A 27,225-nucleotide genomic window follows, 5' to 3' on the forward strand; every position below is an offset into this window, starting at 1 on the left:
TATATAAGTGTCCCGCATATAATGTATATAAGTGTCCCGCATATAATGTATATAAGTGTCCCGCATATAATGTATATAAGTGTCCCGCATATAATGTATATAAGTGTCCCGCATATAATGTATAGAAGCGTCCCGCATATAATGTATATAAGTGTCCCGCATATAATGTATATAAGTGTCCCGCATATAATGTATATAAGTGTCCCGCATATAATGTATATAAGTGTCCCGCATATAATGTATATAAGTGTCCCGCATATAATGTATATAAGTGTCCCGCATATAATGTATATAAGTGTCCCGCATATAATGTATATAAGTGTCCCGCATATAATGTATATAAGTGTCCCGCATATAATGTATATAGGTGTCCGCATATAATGTATATAAGTGTCCCGCATATAATGTATAGAAGTGTCCCGCATATAATGTATATAAGTGTCCCGCATATAATGTATATAAGTGTCCCGCATATAATGTATATAAGTGTCCCGCATATAATGTATATAAGTGTCCCGCATATAATGTATATAAGTGTCCCGCATGTAATGTATATAAGTGTCCCGCATATAATGTATAGAAGTGTCCCGCATATAATGTATATAAGTGTCCCGCATATAATGTATATAAGTGTCCCGCATGTAATGTATATAAGTGTCCCGCATGTAATGTATAGAAGTGTCCCGCATATAATGTATAGAAGTGTCCCGCATATAATGTATAGAAGTGTCCCGCATATAATGTATATAAGTGTCCCGCATATAATGTATATAAGTGTCCCGCATATAATGTATATAAGTGTCCCGCATATAATGTATAGAAGTGTCCCGCATATAATGTATATAAGTGTCCCGCATATAATGTATATGTGTCCTGCACTTCTTTTTCGCGGGCGTCTTTTTACGCGCCGTCTTTTGACAGCGACGCGTAAAATGACACCTTGTGGGAACAGAACATTGTAAGACCCATTGCAGGCAGTGAGCAGATGTTGGCAGGCAGTGAGCAGATGTTGGCAGGCAGTGGGCAGATGTTGGCAGGCAGTGGGCAGATGTTGGCAGGCAGTGGGCAGATGTTGGCAGGCAGTGGGCAGATGTTGGCAGGCAGTGGGCAGATGTTTGAGGCGTATTGGAGCCGTCTTTTCAGGCATAATTCGAGGCGTAAAACGCCCGAATGACGTCAGAAAACAGTGCGTGTGAACATCCCCTGATAGGTCTATATGGGCGCTATATGTTCTCTTTTCATTTGGTGCTGGGGGTATATATATATGGTGCTATAAGGACACGGTGTATACATTGTATGTAATAGGTCTATATGTTCTCTTTTCTGTTGGTCCTGCTGATTAAGAACCCATAGGTCTGACATGACGGGGCCGGTGAGCGGCTCCTTCTCGGCATCACTCACATGTCTGGGGTCCTGGGGGCTGAGGGAATGGAGGTGTCGCTGCAGCGCCTCGATCTCCCGCTGCTTCTTGTCCATCTCTCTCCGCTGCCAGTCCATCTGCCCCTCCAGCTCCTGCGCCTCGTCCCTCAGCTGGTTCAGGAGCCGGATTCTGCTGCTCAGCTGCTGCCGGAGTTCCTCCTTCTCCGCCTCTGAAATCTAAATAAAAGGAAGAGACATTTTTATCATCAGAGTCTGAGGGAATTGTGGGAATATTATATAACAAGGGATGATTTATGAGCGGCTGACAAAAATGACTGGAGACGGTAAAATAAAGTGTTGGTCGATGTGCTGCGGTATCCGGCCCCTCCACCGAGAAGTGACATCTTGTGACTTGTCACCCAGCTTGTCCAGACTCCTGAGCAGTGATACAACCATCGCGCCAGGATTGGGCAGATTTGAGGTGAATGGGAAAGCTGGGTGAGCGGTAATGGCAGCCATACTGGTCCTCACCCAACTTTCCCAGAAACACAGAAGTAAGAGAAGCTGAACAGAATGCTTTATTAGTGTCCCCTGAAGAGCAGGGGTAGAATATGAGGTGCCAGTCAGGGCGGGGGCAGGGAGGTATATAGCGGAACGCTGCCCCCTGCTGTCTCCATTGCTGCCGGGACGGGCACGGATTTATGTGATTGTTCCTTCCACTCACCTTCTTCTGCGTCACTGCATCTTCCAGCTCCTTCAGCTCTTCAGAAGCTTTTATGATCTGCTCCTCAGCCTGGACGACGTCTTTTCGCAGTTCCGTCAGTTTTGTTTCAGCTGACAAAATAGAAACCAAGAAAAAAAACGTCTTAACTTCACTGACACGCCATAAAGCCCCTGGCCAGAAGTAAGAGCTCCGTGCTGGGCCGTGCCATCAGCTCTATGTGTTGTTATACAAGTGTCACCATTGCACTGTGGAGGTGATACTACAACTCCCAACATTGTGAAGCAGCCTCCCCCGGCCCTGACTGTGCCTTCTTTCACCTGCTCGTATGTTTTTCTCCTTCTCATTCAGGTCTACATCGAGGCTGGTGTGAATCCTGGCCCGGATCTGCTGGTTTGTGATCTGGTCGTCGGTGTCCGGCGCGATCTCTCCGACTTGTATCTGCTGCGCAGGATCGGGGATGTAGCTCTCCTGGACATACAGGTTCCTCTTGTACCGGGCTTTACCAATGTACGGACTTTCTCCAGGACCGCCCTCAGCCCCGACCTCCTATATAGGACAAACCATATACAAACATTACAAGCCGAGAGGGGGGAGTATAACCCCACATGCATCTAATATACACACAATGTGGGAAGCTGCCCGGTCCTAAAGGTTGACGTGGTCAGTCATTGGCTTCCCCTGCGGCCGACCTGTTAATACATCCTATAGGAGGGAGATTGTCAATCTTAAAGAGCCCCGCCAACTAAAAACGCTGCATGACAACCTGCAATCATTGTTCCCATATGTCGTCACTCAGCTTTCCAAGAGCTCTGAACGGCAAATCCAGCCACTTCTGCAGTGGTATAGGGGAAGCTGATGGATTGCGATATAACTAGGCCGATCTGCCCCTTCCCTCCCTATACCTAAATACGGATGAATCTAGGACAAGGACTTCTATTTCACTTTACAATTTAACAGGAGAATATAAAGTGTTTCTGCCGGAGGCTCCCGGGACACGTCCTGTTATCAGTCAGCAGGTGAAGGCTACACAGACTACAACTCCCATCAGCCAGGAAATCCCATAAAGAGATGGAATGACGTCACCTCAGAGGTCGGATATCCCAAGGGCTCGAACTTGGCGTCGATCTTGTAGAAGGCCAGCTCCTGCTCCAGCTCGTACTGCTTCTGGCACGCACGGGTCAGCTCCAGCGTCTTCTGCTTCAGCTACCAAAGGAAGAACAAAGATGAGCGCAGAACGAGATCCGGGTGAGATAACAGGACAGGACTACGAGGACAGGACTACGGGCACATCACAATCACAGCACCACCAGGTCCCTGACTACTCCCTCCCTCCATTATCACACAGCAGGGACTACACGAGGACAAACACACACGCCATAGAATGAGGGAGCATGCCGGGGGCACTGCTGGGGCTTGTGGTTCTACACGTGAGCTGTAGCGACATTGTACCTCACACACCGCATGCAGAGCTCCCCCCGCAGGACGCACATCGCAGGTCTAATGCAGGAGAGAGATCACAGAGAACACGTCAGGACTCATGCAGGACTAATCCCAGGGGTCATGCAGCAAGATATGGGGGAGACGGGCTCAGATACTGCTCACAGGGGTCATGCAGCAAGTTATGGGGGAGACGGGCTCAGATACTGCTCACAGGGGTCATGCAGCAAGATATGGGGGGAGACGGGCTCAGATACTGCTCACAGAGGTCATGCAGCAAGTTATGGGGAGACAGGCTCGGATACTGCTCACAGGGGTCATGCAGCAAGTTATGGGGGAGGCGGGCTCAGATACTGCTCACAGGGGTCATGCAGCAAGTTATGGGGGAGACGGGCTCGGATACTGCTCACAGGGGTCATGCAGCAAGTTATGGGGGAGACGGGCTCAGATACTGCTCACAGGGGTCATGCAGCAAGTTATGGGGAGACGGGCTCAGATACTGCTCACAGGGGTCATGCAGCAAGATATGGGGAGACGGGCTCGGATACTGCTCACAGGGGTCATGCAGCAAGTTATGGGGGAGACGGGCTCAGATACTGCTCACAGGGGTCATGCAGCAAGTTATGGGGGAGGCGGGCTCAGATACTGCTCACAGGGGTCATGCAGCAAGATATGGGGGAGACGGGCTCAGATACTGCTCACAGGGGTCATGCAGCAAGTTATGGGGGAGACGGGCTCAGATACTGCTCACAGGGGTCATGCAGCAAGTTATGGGGGAGACGGGCTCAGATACTGCTCACAGGGGTCATGCAGCAAGTTATGGGGAGACGGGCTCAGATACTGCTCACAGGGGTCATGCAGCAAGATATGGGGAGACGGGCTCAGATACTGCTCACAGGGGTCATGCAGCAAGTTATGGGGGAGACGGGCTCAGATACTGCTCACAGGGGTCATGCAGCAAGATATGGGGGAGACGGGCTCAGATACTGCTCACAGGGGTCATGCAGCAAGTTATGGGGAGACGGGCTCGGATACTGCTCACAGGGGTCATGCAGCAAGTTATGGGGAGACGGGCTCAGATACTGCTCACAGGGGTCATGCAGCAAGATATGGGGAGACAGGCTCGGATACTGCTCACAGGGGTCATGCAGCAAGTTATGGGGGAGACGGGCTCGGATACTGCTCACAGGGGTCATGCAGCAAGTTATGGGGGAGACAGGCTCGGATACTGCTCACAGGGGTCATGCAGCAAGTTATGGGGGAGACGGGCTCAGATACTGCTCACAGGGGTCATGCAGCAAGTTATGGGGAGACGGGCTCAGATACTGCTCACAGGGGTCATGCAGCAAGTTATGGGGAGACGGGCTCGGATACTGCTCACAGGGGTCATACAGCAAGATATGGGGAGACGGGCTCAGATACTGCTCACAGGGGTCATGCAGCAAGTTATGGGGAGACGGGCTCGGATACTGCTCACAGGGGTCATGCAGCAAGATATGGGGAGACGGGCTCGGATACTGCTCACAGGGGTCATGCAGCAAGTTATGGGGAGGCGGGCTCAGATACTGCTCACAGGGGTCATGCAGCAAGTTATGGGGGAGACGGGCTCAGATACTGCTCACAGGGTCATGCAGCAAGTTATGGGGGAGACAGGCTCGGATACTGCTCACAGGGGTCATGCAGCAAGTTATGGGGGAGACAGGCTCGGATACTGCTCACAGGGGTCATGCAGCAAGTTATGGGGGAGACGGGCTCAGATACTGCTCACAGGGGTCATGCAGCAAGTTATGGGAGAGACGGGCTCAGATACTGCTCACAGGGGTCATGCAGCAAGATATGGGGGAGACGGGCTCAGATACCCGCTCACAGGGGTCATGCAGCAAGTTATGGGGGAGACGGGCTCAGATACTGCTCACAGGGGTCATGCAGCAAGTTATGGGAGAGACGGGCTCAGATACTGCTCACAGGGGTCATGCAGCAAGATATGGGGGAGACGGGCTCAGATACCCGCTCTCAGATACCCGCTCACAGGGGTCATGCAGCAAGTTATGGGGGAGACGGGCTCAGATACTGCTCACAGGGGTCATGCAGCAAGTTATGGGGGAGACGGGCTCAGATACTGCTCACAGGGGTCATGCAGCAAGTTATGGGGGAGACGGGCTCGGATACCTGCTCACAGGGGTCATGCAGCAAGTTATGGGGGAGACGGGCTCAGATACCTGCTCACAGGGGTCATGCAGCAAGTTATGGGGGAGACAGGCTCGGATACTGCTCACAGGGGTCATGCAGCAAGTTATGGGGGAGACGGGCTCAGATACTGCTCACAGGGGTCATGCAGCAAGTTATGGGGGAGACGGGCTCAGATACTGCTCACAGGGGTCATGCAGCAAGTTATGGGGGAGACGGGCTCGGATACCTGCTCACAGGGGTCATGCAGCAAGTTATGGGGGAGACGGGCTCGGATACCTGCTCACAGGGGTCATGCAGCAAGTTATGGGGGAGACAGGCTCGGATACTGCTCACAGGGGTCATGCAGCAAGTTATGGGGGAGACGGGCTCAGATACTGCTCACAGGGGTCATGCAGCAAGTTATGGGGGAGACGGGCTCAGATACTGCTCACAGGGGTCATGCAGCAAGTTATGGGGGAGACGGGCTCAGATACCTGCTCACAGGGGTCATGCAGCAAGTTATGGGGGAGACTGGCTCAGATACTGCTCACAGGGGTCATGCAGCAAGTTATGGGGGAGACGGGCTCAGATACTGCTCACAGGGGTCATGCAGCAAGTTATGGGGGAGACGGGCTCAGATACCTGCTCACAGGGGTCATGCAGCAAGTTATGGGGGAGACGGGCTCAGATACTGCTCACAGGGGTCATGCAGCAAGTTATGGGGGAGACGGGCTCGGATACCTGCTCACAGGGGTCATGCAGCAAGTTATGGGGGAGAAGGGCTCGGATACCTGCTCACAGGGGTCATGCAGCAAGTTATGGGGGAGACAGGCTCAGATACTGCTCACAGGGGTCATGCAGCAAGTTATGGGGGAGACGGGCTCAGATACTGCTCACAGGGGTCATGCAGCAAGTTATGGGGGAGACGGGCTCGGATACCTGCTCACAGGGGTCATGCAGCAAGTTATGGGGGAGACGGGCTCGGATACTGCTCACAGGGGTCATGCAGCAAGTTATGGGGGAGACGGGCTCAGATACTGCTCACAGGGGTCATGCAGCAAGTTATGGGGGAGACGGGCTCGGATACTGCTCACAGGGGTCATGCAGCAAGTTATGGGGGAGACGGGCTCAGATACTGCTCACAGGGGTCATGCAGCAAGATATGGGGGAGACGGGCTCAGATACTGCTCACAGGGGTCATGCAGCAAGTTATGGGGGAGACGGGCTCAGATACTGCTCACAGGGGTCATGCAGCAAGTTATGGGGGAGACGGGCTCGGATACCTGCTCACAGGGGTCATGCAGCAAGTTATGGGGGAGACGGGCTCAGATACTGCTCACAGGGGTCATGCAGCAAGTTATGGGGGAGACGGGCTCAGATACCCGCTCACAGGGGTCATGCAGCAAGTTATGGGGGAGACGGGCTCAGATACTGCTCACAGGGGTCATGCAGCAAGTTATGGGGGAGACGGGCTCGGATACCGCTCACAGGGGTCATGCAGCAAGATATGGGGAGACGGGCTCAGATACTGCTCACAGGGGTCATGCAGCAAGATATGGGGGAGACGGGCTCGGATACTGCTCACAGGGGTCATGCAGCAAGATATGGGGGAGACGGGCTCGGATACCTGCTCACAGGGAAGCCCAGGACAGGCTGCGAGGTGGAAAGAAGGAATTGAGAAGAAGGTGAGAGATGAGGCGGCTCTGGAGCCATTGCTGGCACATGAAAGGACACGTTCACTGGTACAAACAATTCTTATCACTGCTCCAATGCAACGCAGACAAAAATGAAGCAAATAACCCATTATAAACCTGCGCTCGTTCTGAGTCTGCAGCTTATATGCAGATCTATGTGTACTCCATGGTAACAGACGACAAACAACCCCTGTGTAGTCTGCTCCATGTGTTACTATTCCCTGACAGTAGAGGAGGGGGTACAGCGGTCTCTGAGGCGTCTGGCCATTACCCTCGCATGTAGATATTGAGGTACAGACTGGATCAATATCCGCTACGTTTCCCATACTCTCCCCGTGTTCTGCCATTGTAATCATGAATCAGGCTGACCCGGATGAGCAGTGCTGGTGGAGTCCAGTCTTTCTTTAGTCTTGTTGTGTGTTTTGTATGTGACTGTAACAAGGGCAGCTGTGGGGGTGACAATCATTAGTAACAGGGGCAGCTGTGGGGGTGACGATCATTAGTAACAAGGGCAGCTGTGGGGGTGACAATCATTAGTAACAAGGGCAGCTGTGGGGGTGACGATCATTAGTAACAGGGGCAGCTGTGGGGGTGACAATCATTAGTAACAGGGGCAGCTGTGGGGGTGACAATCATTAGTAACAGGGGCGGCTGTGGGGGTGACAATCATTAGTAACAGGGGCAGCTGTGGGGGTGACAATCATTAGTAACAGGGGCAGCTGTGGGGGGTGACGATCATTAGTAACAAGGGCAGCTGTGGGGGTGACAATCATTAGTAACAAGGGCAGCTGTGGGGGTGACGATCATTAGTAACAGGGGCAGCTGTGGGGGTGACAATCATTAGTAACAGGGGCGGCTGTGGGGGTGACAATCATTAGTAACAGGGGCGGCTGTGGGGGTGACAATCATTAGTAACAGGGGCAGCTGTGGGGGTGACAATCATTAGTAACAGGGGCAGCTGTGGGGGTGACAATCATTAGTAACAGGGGCAGCTGTGGGGGTGACGATCATTAGTAACAGGGGCAGCTGTGGGGGTGACGATCATTAGTAACAGGGGCAGCTGTGGGGGTGACAATCATTAGTAACAGGGGCAGCTGTGGGGGTGACAATCATTAGTAACAGGGGCGGCTGTGGGGGTGACAATCATTAGTAACAGGGGCAGCTGTGGGGGTGACGATCATTAGTAACAGGGGCAGCTGTGGGGGTGACAATCATTAGTAACAGAGGCAGCTGTGGGGGTGACAATCATTAGTAACAGGGGCAGCTGTGGGGGTGACAATCATTAGTAACAGGGGCAGCTGTGGGGGTGACAATCATTAGTAACAGGGGCAGCTGTGGGGGTGACAATCATTAGTAACAGGGGCGGCTGTGGGGGTGACAATCATTAGTAACAAGGGCGGCTGTGGGGGTGACAATCATTAGTAACAGGGGCAGCTGTGGAGGTGACGATCATTAGTAACAGGGGCAGCTGTGGGGGTGACGATCATTAGTAACAGGGGCAGCGGTGGGGGTGACAATCATTAGTAACAGGGGCAGCTGTGGGGGTGACAATCATTAGTAACAGGGGCAGCTGTGGGGGTGACAATCATTAGTAACAGGGGCGGCTGTGGGGGTGACAATCATTAGTAACAGGGGCAGCTGTGGGGGTGACGATCATTAGTAACAGGGGCGGCTGTGGGGGTGACGATCATTAGTAACAGGGGCGGCTGTGGGGGTGACAATCATTAGTAACGGGCAGCTGTGGGGGTGACAATCATTAGTAACAGGGGCAGCTGTGGGGGTGACAATCATTAGTAACAGGGGCAGCTGTGGGGGTGACAATCATTAGTAACAGGGGCAGCTGTGGGGGTGACAATCATTAGTAACAGGGGCAGCTGTGGGGGTGACGATCATTAGTAACAGGGGCAGCTGTGGGGGTGACGATCATTAGTAACAGGGGCAGCTGTGGGGGTGACGATCATTAGTAACAGGGGCAGCTGTGGGGGTGACGATCATTAGTAACAGGGGCAGCGGTGGGGGTGACAATCATTAGTAACAAGGGCAGCTGTGGGGGTGACGATCATTAGTAACAAGGGCAGCTGTGGGGGTGACGATCATTAGTAACAGGGGCAGCTGTGGGGGTGACAATCATTAGTAACAGGGGCAGCTGTGGGGGTGACAATCATTAGTAACAGGGGCAGCTGTGGGGGTGACAATCATTAGTAACAGGGGCGGCTGTGGGGGTGACAATCATTAGTAACAGGGGCAGCTGTGGGGGTGACAATCATTAGTAACAGGGGCAGCTGTGGGGGTGACGATCATTAGTAACAGGGGCGGCTGTGGGGGTGACGATCATTAGTAACAGGGGCAGCTGTGGAGGTGGCAATCATTATCAGTCACTGCACAGTGCCGCAGCAACACTGACACGGAACCACAGCCAGGAAATGTAAGGCGTCATCCGCGGGACACCCCCGCTCAGCACAACCCTCAGCATTGTCCTGCACGGGGTGGCAGCTCTATAGTGCACAATCCTAAAACAGAAGAAATACAGACAAGACAATACATTCTGCTGTAACAGCGTGTGACTGCCACCCATTCCCTATTGAAGGGCCACGAGCCGTCGCTATGTGCAGTATGGTCGCGAGAAAACCCAGCAGAGACAAGCGGCAGGACATTATAGAGGAGACGCCGGAGGAGCGTGGGAGGGGGCCGCACGGACGAGACCGCCTACTACACAACTCCATGCGGGTGGGCTTCACATACAAGGTCTGGACGACCCCTGTGCCATGCTCAGAGCCCCAGTATAGACTTGCTGTAAATGGACTGTTGGTGAAGGCGGTGCAAAATGCACGAATATTCCACCCCGACACTAGGGGGAAATGTTACTGTGGACCCCACAAGTAGTGAACTCTGTGGAGCCCTGATAGAGGAAACCATCTGCATGTAAGAGGACTGGGGGTATATATATATAGGGCAGTGACTGGGGGTGTATAGGGCAGTGACTGGTGGTATATAGGGCAGTGACTGGTGGTATATAGGGCAGTGACTGGGGGTATATAGGGCAGTGACTGGGGGTATATAGGGCAGTGACTGGGGGTGTATAGGGCAGTGACTGGTGGTATATAGGGCAGTGACTGGGGGTATATAGGGCAGTGACTGGTGGTATATAGGGCAGTGACTGGGGGTATATAGGGCAGTGACTGGGGGTATATATATATAGGGCAGTGACTGGTGGTATATAGGGCAGTGACTGGGGGTATATAGGGCAGTGACTGGGGTATATAGGGCAGTGACTGGGGGTATATAGGGCAGTGACTGGGGGTATATAGGGCAGTGACTGGGGGTATATAGGGCAGTGACTGGGGGTATATAGGGCAGTGACTGGGGGTATATAGGGCAGTGACTGGGGGTATATAGGGCAGTGACTGGGGGTATATAGGGCAGTGACTGGAGGTATATAGGGCAGTGACTGGGGGTATATATATATAGGGCAGTGACTGGGGTATATAGGGCAGTGACTGGGGTATATAGGGCAGTGACTGGGGGTGTATAGGGCAGTGACTGGGGGTATATAGGGCAGTGACTGGGGGTATATAGGGCAGTGATTGGGGGTATATAGGGCAGTGACTGGGGGTATATAGGGCAGTGACTGGGGGTATATAGGGCAGTGACTGGGGTATATAGGCAGTGACTGGGAGTATATAGGGCAGTGACTGGTGGTATATAGGGCAGTGACTGGTGGTATATAGGGCAGTGACTGGGGGTATATAGGGCAGTGACTGGGGTATATAGGGCAGTGACTGGGGGTATATAGGGCAGTGACTGGTGGTATATAGGGCAGTGACTGGGGGTATATAGGGCAGTGACTGGTGGTATATAGGGCAGTGACTGGTGGTATATAGGGCAGTGACTGGTGGTATATAGGGCAGTGACTGGGGGTGTATAGGGCAGTGACTGGTGGTATATAGGGCAGTGACTGGGGGTATATAGGGCAGTGACTGGTGGTATATAGGGCAGTGACTGGTGGTATATAGGGCAGTGACTGGTGGTATATAGGGCAGTGACTGGGGGTGTATAGGGCAGTGACTGGTGGTATATAGGGCAGTGACTGGTGGTATATAGGGCAGTGACTGGTGGTATATAGGGCAGTGACTGGGGGTGTATAGGGCAGTGACTGGGGTATATAGGTCAGTGACTGGGGTATATAGGTCAGTGACTGGGGGTGTATAGGGCAGTGACTGGGGTACATAGGGCAGTGACTGGGGGTATATAGGGCAGTGACTGGGGTATATAGGGCAGTGACTGGGGGTGTATAGGGCAGTGACTGGGGGTGTATAGGGCAGTGACTGGGGATATATAGGGCAGTGACTGGGGGTATATAGGGCAGTGACTGGTGGTATATAGGGCAGTGACTGGGGTACATAGGGCAGTGACTGGGGGGTATATAGGGCAGTGACTGGGGGTGTATAGGGCAGTGACTGGGGGTGTATAGGGCAGTGACTGGTGGTATATAGGGCAGTGACTGGGGGTATATAGGGCAGTGACTGGGGGTGTATAGGGCAGTGACTGGGGGTGTATAGGGCAGTGACTGGGGGTATATAGGGCAGTGACTGGTGGTATATAGGGCAGTGACTGGGGGTGTATAGGGCAGAGACTGGGGGTATATAGGGCAGTGACTGGGGTATATAGGGCAGTGACTGGGGTATATAGGGCAGTGACTGGGGGTATATAGGGCAGTGACTGGGGGTATATAGGGCAGTGACTGGGGGTATATAGGGCAGTGACTGGGGGTATATAGGGCAGTGACTGGGGGTATATAGGGCAGTGACTGGGGGTATATAGCGCAGTGACTGGGGGTATATAGGGCAGTGACTGGGGGTATATAGGGCAGTGACTGGGGGTGTATAGGGCAGTGACTGGGGGTATATAGGGCAGTGACTGGGGGTGTATAGGGCAGTGACTGGGGGTGTATAGGGCAGTGACTGGGGGTGTATAGGGCAGTGACTGGGGGTGTATAGGGCAGTGACTGGGGGTGTATAGGGCAGTGACTGGGGTATATAGGGCCGTGACTGGGGTATATAGGGCCGTGACTGGGGGTATATAGGGCAGTGACTGGGGGTATATAGGGCAGTGACTGGGGGTATATAGGGCAGTGACTGGTGGTATATAGGGCAGTGACTGGGGGTATATAGGGCAGTGACTGGGGGTATATAGGGCAGTGACTGGGGGTATATAGGGCAGTGACTGGGGGTATATAGGGCAGTGACTGGTGGTATATTGGGCAGTGACTGGTGGTATATAGGGCAGTGACTGGTGGTATATAGGGCAGTGACTGGGGGTATATAGGGCAGTGACTGGGGGTATATAGGGCAGTGACTGGGGGTATATAGGGCAGTGACTGGGGGTATATAGGGCAGTGACTGGGGGTATATAGGGCAGTGACTGGGGGTATATAGGGCAGTGACTGGGGGTATATAGGGCAGTGACTGGGGGTATATAGGGCAGTGACTGGGGGTATAAAGGGCAGTGACTGGGGGTGTATAGGGCAGTGACTGGGGGTATATAGGGCAGTGACTGGTGGTATATTGGGCAGTGACTGGTGGTATATAGGGCAGTGACTGGGGGTGTATAGGGCAGTGACTGGGGGTGTATAGGGCAGTGACTGGGGGTGTATAGGGCAGTGACTGGGGGTGTATAGGGCAGTGACTGGGGGTGTATAGGGCAGTGACTGGGGGTATATAGGGCAGTGACTGGGGGTATATAGGGCAGTGACTGGTGGTATATTGGGCAGTGACTGGTGGTATATAGGGCAGTGACTGGGGGTATATAGGGCAGTGACTGGTGGTATATTGGGCAGTGACTGGGGGTATATAGAGCAGTGACTGGGGGTATATAGGGCAGTGACTGGGGGTATATAGGGCAGTGACTGGTGGTATATTGGGCAGTGACTGGTGGTATATTGGGCAGTGACTGGGGGTATATAGGGCAGTGACTGGGGGTATATAGGGCAGTGACTGGGGGTGTATAGGGCAGTGACTGGTGGTATATAGGGCAGTGACTGGTGGTATATAGGGCAGTGACTGGTGGTATATAGGGCAGTGACTGGTGGTATATAGGGCAGTGACTGGTGGTATATAGGGCAGTGACTGGGGGTATATAGGGCAGTGACTGGGGGTATATAGGGCAGTGACTGGTGGTATATAGGGCAGTGACTGGGGGTATATAGGGCAGTGACTGGGGTATATAGGGCAGTGACTGGGGGTATATAGGGCAGTGACTGGGGGTATATAGGGCAGTGACTGGGGGTATATAGGGCAGTGACTGGGGGTATATAGGGCAGTGACTGGTGGTATATAGGGCAGTGACTGGTGGTATATAGGGCAGTGACTGGGGGTATATAGGGCAGTGACTGGGGGTATATAGGGCAGTGACTGGGGTATATAGGGCAGTGACTGGGGGTATATAGGGCAGTGACTGGGGGTATATAGGGCAGTGACTGGGGGTATATAGGGCAGTGACTGGGGGTATATAGGGCAGTGACTGGTGGTATATAGGGCAGTGACTGGGGGTATATAGGGCAGTGACTGGTGGTATATAGGGCAGTGACTGGTGGTATATAGGGCAGTGACTGGGGGTATATAGGGCAGTGACTGGGGGTATATAGGGCAGTGACTGGGGGTATATAGGGCAGTGACTGGGGGTATATAGGGCAGTGACTGGGGGTATATAGGGCAGTGACTGGGGGTATATAGCGCAGTGACTGGGGGTGTATAGGGCAGTGACTGGGGGTGTATAGGGCAGTGACTGGGGGTGTATAGGGCAGTGACTGGGGGTATATAGGGCAGTGACTGGTGGTATATTGGGCAGTGACTGGTGGTATATAGGGCAGTGACTGGGGGTATATAGGGCAGTGACTGGGGGTATATTGGGCAGTGACTGGGGGTATATAGGGCAGTGACTGGGGGTATATAGGGCAGTGACTGGTGGTATATAGGGCAGTGACTGGGGGTGTATAGGGCAGTGACTGGGGGTGTATAGGGCAGTGACTGGTGGTATATAGGGCAGTGACTGGGGGTATATAGGGCAGTGACTGGTGGTATATAGGGCAGTGACTGGGGGTATATAGGGCAGTGACTGGGGGTATATAGGGCAGTGACTGGTGGTATAGGGTATATTGTAATATCCCTGTTGGTCTAGTGTAATCTCTTCAGGGTCACAGGTGGGGGGGCTACATCTGAAGCTCTGGGGTTATAGATTTGGGGTTCTGCAATGTAATGCCGCGTCCGGTCACCACAACGTGACGCCGCTTACAGTAATGTCATTTCAACACGTCAGCAAATCCTGAACGGCAGGAAATTAAAAGGAGAAGTTCAATAGACACAGAACGAGCTGCAATTAATGCCAGGTCGGCTGATACGGGAGCAGCGTACATTATAATAAGCTCAGGGCGGCTGATACGGGCCGCAGCGTACATAATAAGTCCACTCTCCTGCACTGCATTATGGGTTTAATTATCTCTGTCCAGTGCCTGGTGTAAACACTACATATCCCACAATGCATTACAACATGTTAAAAACAGAGAGAGATGAGAGCTAAAAGGAAAGCAGCAGAATTATGAGTGCAGCTCTAGATGTGAAGATTATAACTAGATGTGACCACTGGAGCTGCACAATAGGAACTTCTCTCTAGTGCTTTAGATTGTGAGCCCTCGAGCCTAGTGACGTCATCTCTGTGCAGCGCTGCGGAATATGTTGGCGCTATGTAGGCAATGGAAATAAATCACAGGAAAAATAGCGCAAAAGCGGTGCGCGTGCGTCTGAGGGGAACGTCTCCCTCTTCCTCAGGTGTCACTGGTAATGGGGCCACTTACTATCTCGTTCTTGGTGCCCATCTCTCGCTCCAGCTCCTTGTAACTCTTCTTGTGATGCTGCGTCTCCTGCCGCAACGTCCTATTCAGCTGGTCCTGGTTCTGCAGCTCCCCGAGGACCTTTGTCTTCTGACTCTGCAGCTCCTCAATCTCCTTCACCTTCTTCTCCAAGTCTCTCTCCAGCTTTTCTACCTCCTCTGCAACAATTCAGTATCGTCAGCACGCAACATTGTAGGGCTGAAATGGCGCAGCCTTATTCCCAAGAGCATAGCCCGCAGACAGCCGACGGCTACGGACCCGCAGACGGCCGACGGCTACGGACCAGCAGACGGCCGAGGGCTTACGGACCAGCAGACGGCCGACGGCTACGGACCAGCAGACGGCCGACGGCTACGGACCAGCAGACGGCCGACGGCTACGGACCAGCAGACGGCCGACGGCTACGGACCAGCAGACGGCCGACGGCTACGGACCAGCAGACGGCCGAGGGCTTACGGACCAGCAGACGGCCGACGGCTACAGATCCGCCGACGACTACGGATCCAGGATCCTGTGACTGCTGTCAGGGGTGTATAGCGGATACAAGCGGGTGCCGGCTCCTGCGCTGCCCCTCCACCTGTACCGACCGTGCAGCTCATGTCCACGCCTCAGTAAGGGGGTGCCGGACACAGGATCGCTGCTTCCCTCTCAGGCTCTGTTCACACGCTTAACTAAAAACTTCTGAAAATACGGAGGAGCTTCAAAGGAAAACAGGTCCTGGTTTTCAGACGTTTTTAAGCCGCTCACGATTTTTGCGGCATTTTTTACGGCCGTTTTTGGAGCTGTTTTTCCACAGAGTCAATGAAAAAGGGCTCCAAAAACGCCCAAGAAGAGACATGAGCTTATTTTTCGCGGGCGTCTTTTTACGCTTTGTTTTTGGAAAATGAAGTGTAAAAAAACGCCCCGTGGGAACAGAACGCCGTATTTCCTATTGTAAACAATGGGCAGATGTTTGGAGGCGTTCTGCTTCCGATTTCTCAGCCACTTTTCGGGACCCTTAAGGTATGTTTACATGGCTTATATTCAGACGTTTTTCGTAAAATCGGAAGCAGACCGCCTCCAAACATCTGCCCATTGATTTCAATGGAAAAAACGGCGTTCTGTTCCGACGGGGCGTATTTTTACGTAGCCGTTTTGAAAAACCAGCGCGTAAAAAGACTCCCCGTAAAAAGAAGAGCAGGTCGCTTCTTCAGCCGTTTTTTGGAGGCGTTTTTCATTGACTCTATAGAAAAACAGCCGTAAAAAACGTCTGATAACCAGGAGCGGCTTTCCCTCGGAGCTGCGTGTTTTCGGACGTTTTTTAGTAAGCGCGTGCACAGAGCCTGAGAGGACGGGACATGACGTATCCATGATATGGGTGGGGGCTTCTCACCTAGATTAAACCTGTCGTGGGCCTCCTGCCGCTCCTGGTTTGTGATCGTCTGTCCGTCCAGAGCGTTCAGGGAGCGTAAGTGGAAGACGAGGTGGAGACGGTAATGGGGGAGCTTGGCCACCGGGTTATCAGCCAACATCAGTGAAGTCAGGTCTTTTAATGGCTTGAGACGAGAAACATCCTGCAGCTACAGAAGAAGATCGTTACCCCATATACCCCGGCCATCTACCCGGGCAGCCGATACGCTGACGATCCGTCACTACTCACTGACGAGACGGCGTTCTGCTTCAGGTTCAGGGCGCTCAGAGCCTTCATCTTCTTCCCCATCCAGGCAGGGATGTGCTCGATGTCATTGGCGGACAGGTTTAGTTTCTGCAGAGCCGCCATGTGCTCCAAACCTTCAATCTTGCTGCAATACAAGTCAGATGTTGGTTTATTCCCGTGTGTCTTGTGCAATCTCTGTATTGGGCCTGGCCCCCTCTATTAGCTGACACAGAGGGGCCCGTGGAGAGGGCGAGGACCATACCACCCATAGGGAGGGCTGAGGAGGCCAACATGAGCTATGATTAAGAACTGAAAAGTTCGAAACGCGTAGGCGCTCTCTCCCCGGGAATTTTAACTTCTTGTTTTAATTTTGACTTCAATAAAGAGTTTTGTATTTTTTCATATCATATCGTGAGCTGGGCCTCTAACTTTGTTCCCGGAGTTGCGGCCTGCTCTCATTGGAAGTGCCTTGGCTGCCCATATAGCGCCCCTTTGATGGTCACATACAGCACGCTCCAGGCCGCCAGTATTAATCACATTGCCTTGTTGAACATATTTTAACATCTAAACATAATTTACATATAAAATTGAGTGACCTTGCAGCTTTGGATGTGAATGGAGTATTGGGTCATGTCTATCTACCTTTTCTTCGGCCCCATGCACACGACCGTAATTGCAGATTAAAATACGGTTCCATTCATTTCTATGGCCCTCGTCAGTATATTTATGGGGAGGTGTCCAGGCTCTAGAAAGCTTCCGGAAAGAACAGGACATGTCCTATGTTTTGGTTATATGGACCGTGCTCCCACACTTTATAATGCGGGGGACTGTCCATGGCCGGCCGTGCTCGTTACCACGGACCGGGATTATGGGCACGGTCGTGTGCATGAGGTCTCAGGCCTGGTCGGCGCGGGCCGGTGTGGAGGTCGGGGGATCATACAGGAGATGATTTACCTGACGGCAGGTATGAGAGAGACGGTCTCACCTGATCCTGTTGTGGGACAGATTGAGTTCCCGCAGTCTCGTCTGCCGCTCCAGCTTCTCCACCCTCTCAATAAGATTATACCCGAGGTTCAGCACTTCCAGTCGCTCACATTTCTCCAGGTTCTCTATGAACTGCACAGCAGATGTACGGTCAGCCTGCCATGCGCCTGCAGGGGTGCTGCGTACGCAGCCTCGGCGTTCTCAGCACAGCGACACTGACCTTAAACTTCTTGCCTCCGTCCTTTGAAAGGGAAAGGTTCAGACACTTCACAAACGCCAGGTTTTCTTGCTTGGATAATTTCTGGACGAGAGACTCCGTGATGTAACGAACCCCGGGGTCCCCACCTTTATAATCAGGACAACAAACAACCATTACTGTCTGATTGACGGGACTGATCCATTATCAGCGCACAAACATGTATATAATATATACACACACAACGCGACAGGTGGAGCAGATGCAGTACTCTTCATGACCAATAGGGCCATATTGTGCAAACTCGTAGGTCGACTTCAAGAGATTCCGGGAGGGTCGGCTGAATGACTGACGGTCGGGTGGAGGATAGTCTTCCTATTTGCTATGCTGTCATTATAGACAACCCATAGGCGCCTGGTTATCTCCATATACCGCTGACTACATACAGATTGTGACAATAAGGATATTCTCCCCGAAAAGGTAAACTGAGCCGTAGGGAACAACAGCGGGCGGCATGTGCAGAGGTCTTAGGCCTAGTTCACACTAAGTTTTTGACATTGAAACCGAATCGGAAACAGTGCCAAAAAAACGGCCGAAAACGCCTCCCATTGATTTCAATAGGAAGCGAAGACGTTTTTTTCCCGCGAAAGGAAAAAAAAAATGCTGTGGGAAAAATAACTTTCATGCTCCTTCTTCAGGCGTTTACATCTCTGACCTCCCATTCACATCAATAGGAGGAAGAGAGCGCGGTTTTCACACTGTTTTTTTTTGCCCGTGGCCGACAAACCGTGAAAACTCCGCAAAAAAAACAAGGCAAAGCGAGTGCAGGCAGGTGAAAATTCCTGAACCTATATGCCCTGTACTATATATACACACACTAGTTATATGTCCTGTACTATATATACACACGCTAGTTATATGTCCTGTACTATATATACACACACTAGTTATATGTCCTGTACTATATATACACACACGCCAGTTATATGCCCTGTACTATATATACACACACTAGTTATATGTCCTGTACTATATATACACACGCTAGTTATATGTCCTGTTCTATATATACACACGCCAGTTATATGTCCTGTACTATATATACACATGCTAGTTATATGTCCTGTACTATATATACACACGCCAGTTATATGTCCTGTACTATATATACACACACACACTAGTTATATGTCCTGTACTATATATACACGCTAGTTATATGTCCTGTACTATATATACACATGCTAGTTATATGTCCTGTACTATATATACACACACTAGTTATATGCCCTGTACTATATATACACACGCTAGTTATATGTCCTGTTCTATATATACACACGCTAGTTATATGTCCTGTTCTATATATACACACGCTAGTTATATGTCCTGTACTATATATACACACGCTAGTTATATGTCCTGTACTATATATACACACGCTAGTTATATGTCCTGTTCTATATATACACACGCTAGTTATATGTCCTGTACTATATATACACACACTAGTTATATGCCCTGTACTATATATACACATGCCAGTTATATGTCCTGTACTATATATACACACGCCAGTTATATGTCCTGTACTATATATACACACGCTAGTTATATGTCCTGTTCTATATATACACACGCTAGTTATATGTCCTGTTCTATATATACACACGCTAGTTATATGTCCTGTACTATATATACACACGCTAGTTATATGTCCTGTACTATATATACACACGCTAGTTATATGTCCTGTACTATATATACACACACTAGTTATATGCCCTGTACTATATATACACATGCCAGTTATATGTCCTGTACTATATATACACACATGCTAGTTATATGTCCTGTACTATATATACACACGCTAGTTATATGTCCTGTACTATATATACACACGCCAGTTATATGTCCTGTACTATATATACACACGCCAGTTATATGTCCTGTACTATATATACACACGCCAGTTATATCTCCTGTACTATATATACACACGCCAGTTATATGTCCTGTACTATATATACACACGCTAGTTATATGTCCTGTACTATATATACACACGCCAGTTATATGTCCTGTACTATATATACACACGCTAGTTATATGTCCTGTACTATATATACACACACGCTAGTTATATGTCCTGTACTATATATACACACATGCTAGTTATATGTCCTGTACTATATATACACACGCTAGTTATATGTCCTGTACTATATATACACATGCCAGTTATATGTCCTGTACTATATATACACACGCTAGTTATATGTCCTGTACTATATATACACACACGCTAGTTATATGTCCTGTACTATATATACACACATGCTAGTTATATGTCCTGTACTATATATACACACGCTAGTTATATGTCCTGTACTATATATACACATGCCAGTTATATGTCCTGTACTATATATACACACATGCTAGTTATATGTCCTGTACTATATATACACATGCCAGTTATATGTCCTGTACTATATATACACGCTAGTTATATGCCCTGTTCTATATACACATGCCAGTTATATGTCCTGTACTATATATACACACATGCTAGTTATATGTCCTGTACTATATATACACGCTAGTTATATGTCCTGTACTATATATACACATGCCAGTTATATGTTCTGTACTATATATACACACATGCTAGTTATATGTCCTGTACTATATATACACACACACTAGTTATATGTCCTGTACTATATACACACACGCTAGTTATATGTCCTGTACTATATATACACATGCCAGTTATGTCCTGTACTATATATACACGCTAGTTATATGTCCTGTTCTATATAAACACACGCTAGTTATATGTCCTGTACTATATATACACACGCTAGTTATATGTCCTGTACTATATATACACACGCTAGTTATATGTCCTGTACTATATATACACACGCTAGTTATATGTCCTGTACTATATATACACACACGCTAGTTATATGTCCTGTACTATATATACACACATGCTAGTTATATGTCCTGTACTATATATACACACGCTAGTTATATGTCCTGTACTATATATACACATGCCAGTTATATGTCCTGTACTATATATGCACACATGCTAGTTATATGTCCTGTACTATATATATACACATGCCAGTTATATGTCCTGTACTATATATACACGCTAGTTATATGCCCTGTTCTATATACACATGCTAGTTATATGTCCTGTACTATATATACACATGCCAGTTATGTCCTGTACTATATATACACACGCCAGTTATATGTCCTGTACTATATAAACACACGCTAGTTATATGTCCTGTACTATATATACACACACTAGTTATATGTCCTGTACTATATATACACATGCCAGTTATATGTCCTGTACTATATATACACGCCAGTTATATGTCCTGTACTATATATACACATGCCAGTTATATGTCCTGTACTATATATACACACACACGCTAGTTATATGTCCTGTACTATATATACACACGCTAGTTATATGTCCTGTACTATATATACACACACGCTAGTTAAATGTCCTGTACTATATATACACACACGCTAGTTAAATGTCCTGTACTATATATACACACACGCTAGTTATATGTCCTGTACTATATATACACACACACTAGTTATATGTCCTGTACTATATATACACATGCTAGTTATATGTCCTGTACTATATATACACACGCTAGTTATATGTCCAGTACTATATATACACACGCCAGTTATATGTCCTGTTCTATATATACACACGCCAGTTATATGTCCTGTTCTATATATACACACGCCAGTTATATGTCCTGTACTATATATACACACGCCAGTTATATGTCCTGTACTATATATACACACGCCAGTTATATGTCCTGTACTATATATACACACGCCAGTTATATGTCCTGTACTATATATACACACGCCAGTTATATGTCCTGTACTATATATACACACGCCAGTTATATGTCCTGTACTATATATACACACGCCAGTTATATGTCCTGTACTATATATACACATGCCAGTTATATGTCCTGTACTATATATACACACACTAGTTATATGTCCTGTACTATATATACACATGCTAGTTATATGTCCTGTACTATATATACACATGCTAGTCATATGTCCTGTACTATATATACACACACTAGTTATATGTCCTGTACTATATATACACACATGCCAGTTATATGTCCTGTACTATATATACACATGCCAGTTATATGTCCTGTACTATATATACACACACACTAGTTATATGTCCTGTACTATATATACACACGCTAGTTATATGTCCTGTACTATATATACACATGCCAGTTATATGTCCTGTACTATATATACACACACACTAGTTATATGTCCTGTACTATATATACACATGCTAGTCATATGTCCTGTACTATATATACACACGCTAGTTATATGTCCTGTACTATATATATACACATGCCAGTTATATGTCCTGTACTATATATACACACACACTAGTTATATGTCCTGTACTATATATACACATGCTAGTCATATGTCCTGTACTATATATACACACACGCTAGTTATATGTCCTGTACTATATATACACATGCCAGTTATATGTCCTGTACTATATATACACACACACTAGTTATATGTCCTGTACTATATATGCACATGCTAGTTATATGTCCTGTACTATATATACACACGCTAGTTATGTCCTGTACTATATATACACATGCTAGTTATATGTCCTGTACTATATATACACATGCCAGTTATATGTCCTGTACTATATATACACACACACTAGTTATATGTCCTGTACTATATATACACACGCTAGTTATATGTCCTGTACTATATATACACACGCTAGTTATATGTCCTGTACTATATATACACACACTAGTTATATGTCCTGTACTATATATACACACGCTAGTTATATGTCCTGTACTATATATACACACGCTAGTCATATGTCCTGTACTATATATACACACGCTAGTTATATGTCCTGTACTATATATACACATGCCAGTTATAGGTCCTGTACTATATATACACATGCCAGTTATATGTCCTGTACTATATATACACATGCCAGTTATATGTCCTGTACTATATATACACACGCTAGTTATATGTCCTGTACTATATATACACATGCTAGTTATATGTCCTGTACTATATATACACATGCTAGTTATATGTCCTGTACTATATACACACATGCTAGTTATATGTCCTGTACTATATATACACATGCTAGTTATATGTCCTGTACTATATATACACACGCCAGTTATATGTCCTGTACTATATATACACATGCCAGTTATATGTCCTGTACTATATATACACACGCTAGTTATATGTCCTGTACTATATATACACACACGCCAGTTATATGTCCTGTACTATATATACACATGCCAGTTATATGTCCTGTACTATATATACACATGCCAGTTATATGTCCTGTACTATATATACACACACGCTAGTTATATGTCCTGTACTATATACACACATGCTAGTTATATGTCCTGTACTATATATACACATGCCAGTTATATGTCCTGTACTATATATACACACACGCTAGTTATATGTCCTGTACTATATATACACATGCTAGTCATATGTCCTGTACTATATATACACACGCTAGTTATATGTCCTGTACTATATATACACACACACTAGTTATATGTCCTGTACTATATATACACATGCTAGTCATATGTCCTGTACTATATATACACACGCCAGTTATATGTCCTGTACTATATATACACATGCCAGTTATATGTCCTGTACTATATATACACATGCCAGTTATATGTCCTGTACTATATATACACACGCTAGTTATATGTCCTGTACTATATATACACATGCTAGTTATATGTCCTGTACTATATATACACATGCTAGTTATATGTCCTGTACTATATACACACATGCCAGTTATATGTCCTGTACTATATACACACACGCTAGTTATATGTCCTGTACTATATATACACACGCTAGTTATATGTCCTGTACTATATATACACATGCTAGTTATATGTCCTGTACTATATATACACATGCTAGTTATATGTCCTGTACTATATACACACATGCCAGTTATATGTCCTGTACTATATACACACACGCTAGTTATATGTCCTGTACTATATATACACACGCTAGTTATATGTCCTGTACTATATACACACATGCTAGTTATATGTCCTGTACTATATACACACATGCTAGTTATATGTCCTGTACTATATACACACATGCTAGTTATATGTCCTGTACTATATATACACACGCTAGTTATATGTCCTGTACTATATATACACACGCTAGTTATATGTCCTGTACTATATATACACATGCCAGTTATATGTCCTGTACTATATATACACACACACTAGTTATATGTCCTGTACTATATATACACATGCTAGTCATATGTCCTGTACTATATATACACACGCTAGTTATATGTCCAGTACTATATATACACACGCCAGTTATATGTCCTGTACTATATATACACATGCTAGTCATATGTCCTGTACTATATATACACACGCTAGTTATATGTCCAGTACTATATATACACATGCTAGTCATATGTCCTGTACTATATATACACACGCCAGTTATATGTCCTGTACTATATATACACATGCTAGTTATATGTCCTGTACTATATACACCTGCTCGGTCCCACCTTCTTGTATTTCATACTCGGAGGTGTCACTATCTCCTGTCGTCTGTAGGTTGTGGCTGGAGATCCCCCTCAGAGGCTTCATGGTAGTCGGGGATCTCATGTTTTTATTAGATGATTGTGGACTTTTTCTGGAGTTTTTCTTCATACTAAAGCATGGAGTTTATCACGTGTTACACCCTGAAATGGAGAATGACAGGAACGTTAATATCAGTGACAGAAATACAATCCATCATCTTCATCATCAATCATAATCAATTATCAGAAGCGCAAAACACAATAAATCGTTCAGTTTAAGAAAAAGATATAAGAGGTGGGGTAGTCCTGACCATAGGAGCTTACAATCTATATAGCAACTGCAGCGTGACGAATCAGCAAAGCCGAGAAACATAAAAGACTAAAAAAAAACAAAACACACTTCCTTCCTGTTCTCAACTATATAGAGATAATACCGACCGCGTCATTTCATAGTACAGTACAGTACGTGGACACAGGAGCTGCAGTCAGGAGGGGACAGGGATATAATCAAATATAACAGTACAGCATATTATAACAGCACAGTATATAATAGTACAGTACACGATATAACAGCACAGTATATAATAGCACAGTATATAACAGTACAGTATATAACAGTACAGTATATGATATAACAGCACAGTATATAACAGCACAGTATATAACAGCACAGTATATAACAGTACAGCACATGATATAACAGCACAGGATATAACAGCACAGTATATAACAGCACAGTATATAACAGCACAGTATATAACAGCACAGTATATAACAGCACAGTATATAACAGCACAGCACATGATATAACAGCACATGATAGAACAGCACAGTATATAACAGCACAGTATATAACAGCACAGTATATAACAGCACAGTATATAACAGCACAGTATATAACAGCACAGTATATAACAGCACAGTATATAACAGTACAGCACATGATATAACAGCACATGATATAACAGCACAGTATATAACAGCACAGTATATAACAGCACAGTATATAATAGCACAGTATATAACAGCACAGTATATAACAGCACAGTATATAATAGTACAGTATATAACAGCACAGTATATAACAGCACAGTATATAATAGTACAGTATATAATAGTACAGTACACAATATAACAGCACAGTATATAACAGCACAGTATATAACAGCACAGTATATGATATAACAGCACAGTATATAACAGCACAGTATATAACAGCACAGTATATAACAGCACAGTATATAACAGCACAGTATATAACAGCACAGTATATAACAGCACAGTATATAACAGCACAGTATATAACAGCACAGTATATAACAGCACAGTATATAATAGTACAGCACATGATATAACAGCACAGTATATAACAGCACAGTATAAGATATAACAGCACAGTATATAATAGTACAGTATATAACAGCACAGTATATAACAGCACAGTATATAATAGTACAGCACATGATATAACAGCACAGTATATAACAGCACAGTATAAGATATAACAGCACAGTATATAATAGTACAGTATATAACAGCACAGTATATAATAGTACAGTACATGATATAATAGCACAGTATATAATAGATTAGTACAGTATATAATAGCACAGTATATAATAGAGTAGTACAGTATATAATATAATACCACAGTATATAATAGCACAGTATATAATAGAATAGTTCAGTATATAATAGCACAGTATATCATAGTTCAGTATATCATAGAATAGCACAGTATAGAATAGTACAGTATATAATAGTATAGTACAGTATATAATAGCACAGTATATAATAGAATAGTACAGTATATAATATAATAGCACAGTATATAATAGAATAGTACAGTATATAATAGTACAGTATATAATAGAATAGTACAGTATATAATAGCACAGTATATAATAGCACAGTATATAATAGAATAGTACAGTATATAATAGAATAGTACAGTATATAATAGCACAGTATATAATAGAATAGTACAGTATATAATAGCACAGTATATAATAGTACAGTATATAATAGTACAGTATATAATAGTACAGTATATAATATAATAGCACAGTATATAATAGAATAGTTCAGTATAATAGTACAGTATATAATAGAATAGTACAGTATATAATATAATAGTTCAGTATATAATAGTACAGTATATAATAGCACCGTATAATAGCACAGTATATAATAGCACAGTATACAATAGAATAGTACAGTATATAATAGCACAGTATATAATAGAATATTTCAGTATATAATAGTACAGTATATAATAGCACAGTATATAATAGAATAGTACAGTATATAATAGAATAGTTCAGTATATAATAGCACAGTATATAATAGAATAGTTTAGTATATAATAGTACAGTATATAATAG

At 46.5% G+C, this 27,225-nt stretch overlaps 1 protein-coding gene across 3 annotated transcripts in view; it reads right to left on the minus strand.

The window, feature by feature from the left end:
- Positions 1-27,225, minus strand: part of CNTRL (centriolin) — an 80,727-nt gene that overhangs the window by 49,668 nt on the left and 3,834 nt on the right. For all 3 annotated transcript variants that reach the window (XM_075834583.1, XM_075834582.1, XM_075834581.1), the window contains exons 2-11: positions 24,827-25,003; positions 18,109-18,233; positions 17,890-18,020; positions 16,908-17,049; positions 16,641-16,827; positions 15,233-15,426; positions 3,167-3,286; positions 2,401-2,629; positions 2,084-2,193; positions 1,402-1,596 (exon numbers count right to left, since the gene is read on the minus strand). In XM_075834583.1, coding sequence (XP_075690698.1) covers positions 1,402-1,596; positions 2,084-2,193; positions 2,401-2,629; positions 3,167-3,286; positions 15,233-15,426; positions 16,641-16,827; positions 16,908-17,049; positions 17,890-18,020; positions 18,109-18,233; positions 24,827-24,971 — 1,578 coding nt within the window. In that variant the 5' untranslated portion in view covers positions 24,972-25,003. The remainder of the gene's footprint in view (positions 1-1,401; positions 1,597-2,083; positions 2,194-2,400; positions 2,630-3,166; positions 3,287-15,232; positions 15,427-16,640; positions 16,828-16,907; positions 17,050-17,889; positions 18,021-18,108; positions 18,234-24,826; positions 25,004-27,225) is intronic.

This window comes from Rhinoderma darwinii, chromosome 8 (assembly GCF_050947455.1).
Source record: "Rhinoderma darwinii isolate aRhiDar2 chromosome 8, aRhiDar2.hap1, whole genome shotgun sequence".
NCBI lineage: Eukaryota > Metazoa > Chordata > Amphibia > Anura > Rhinodermatidae > Rhinoderma > Rhinoderma darwinii.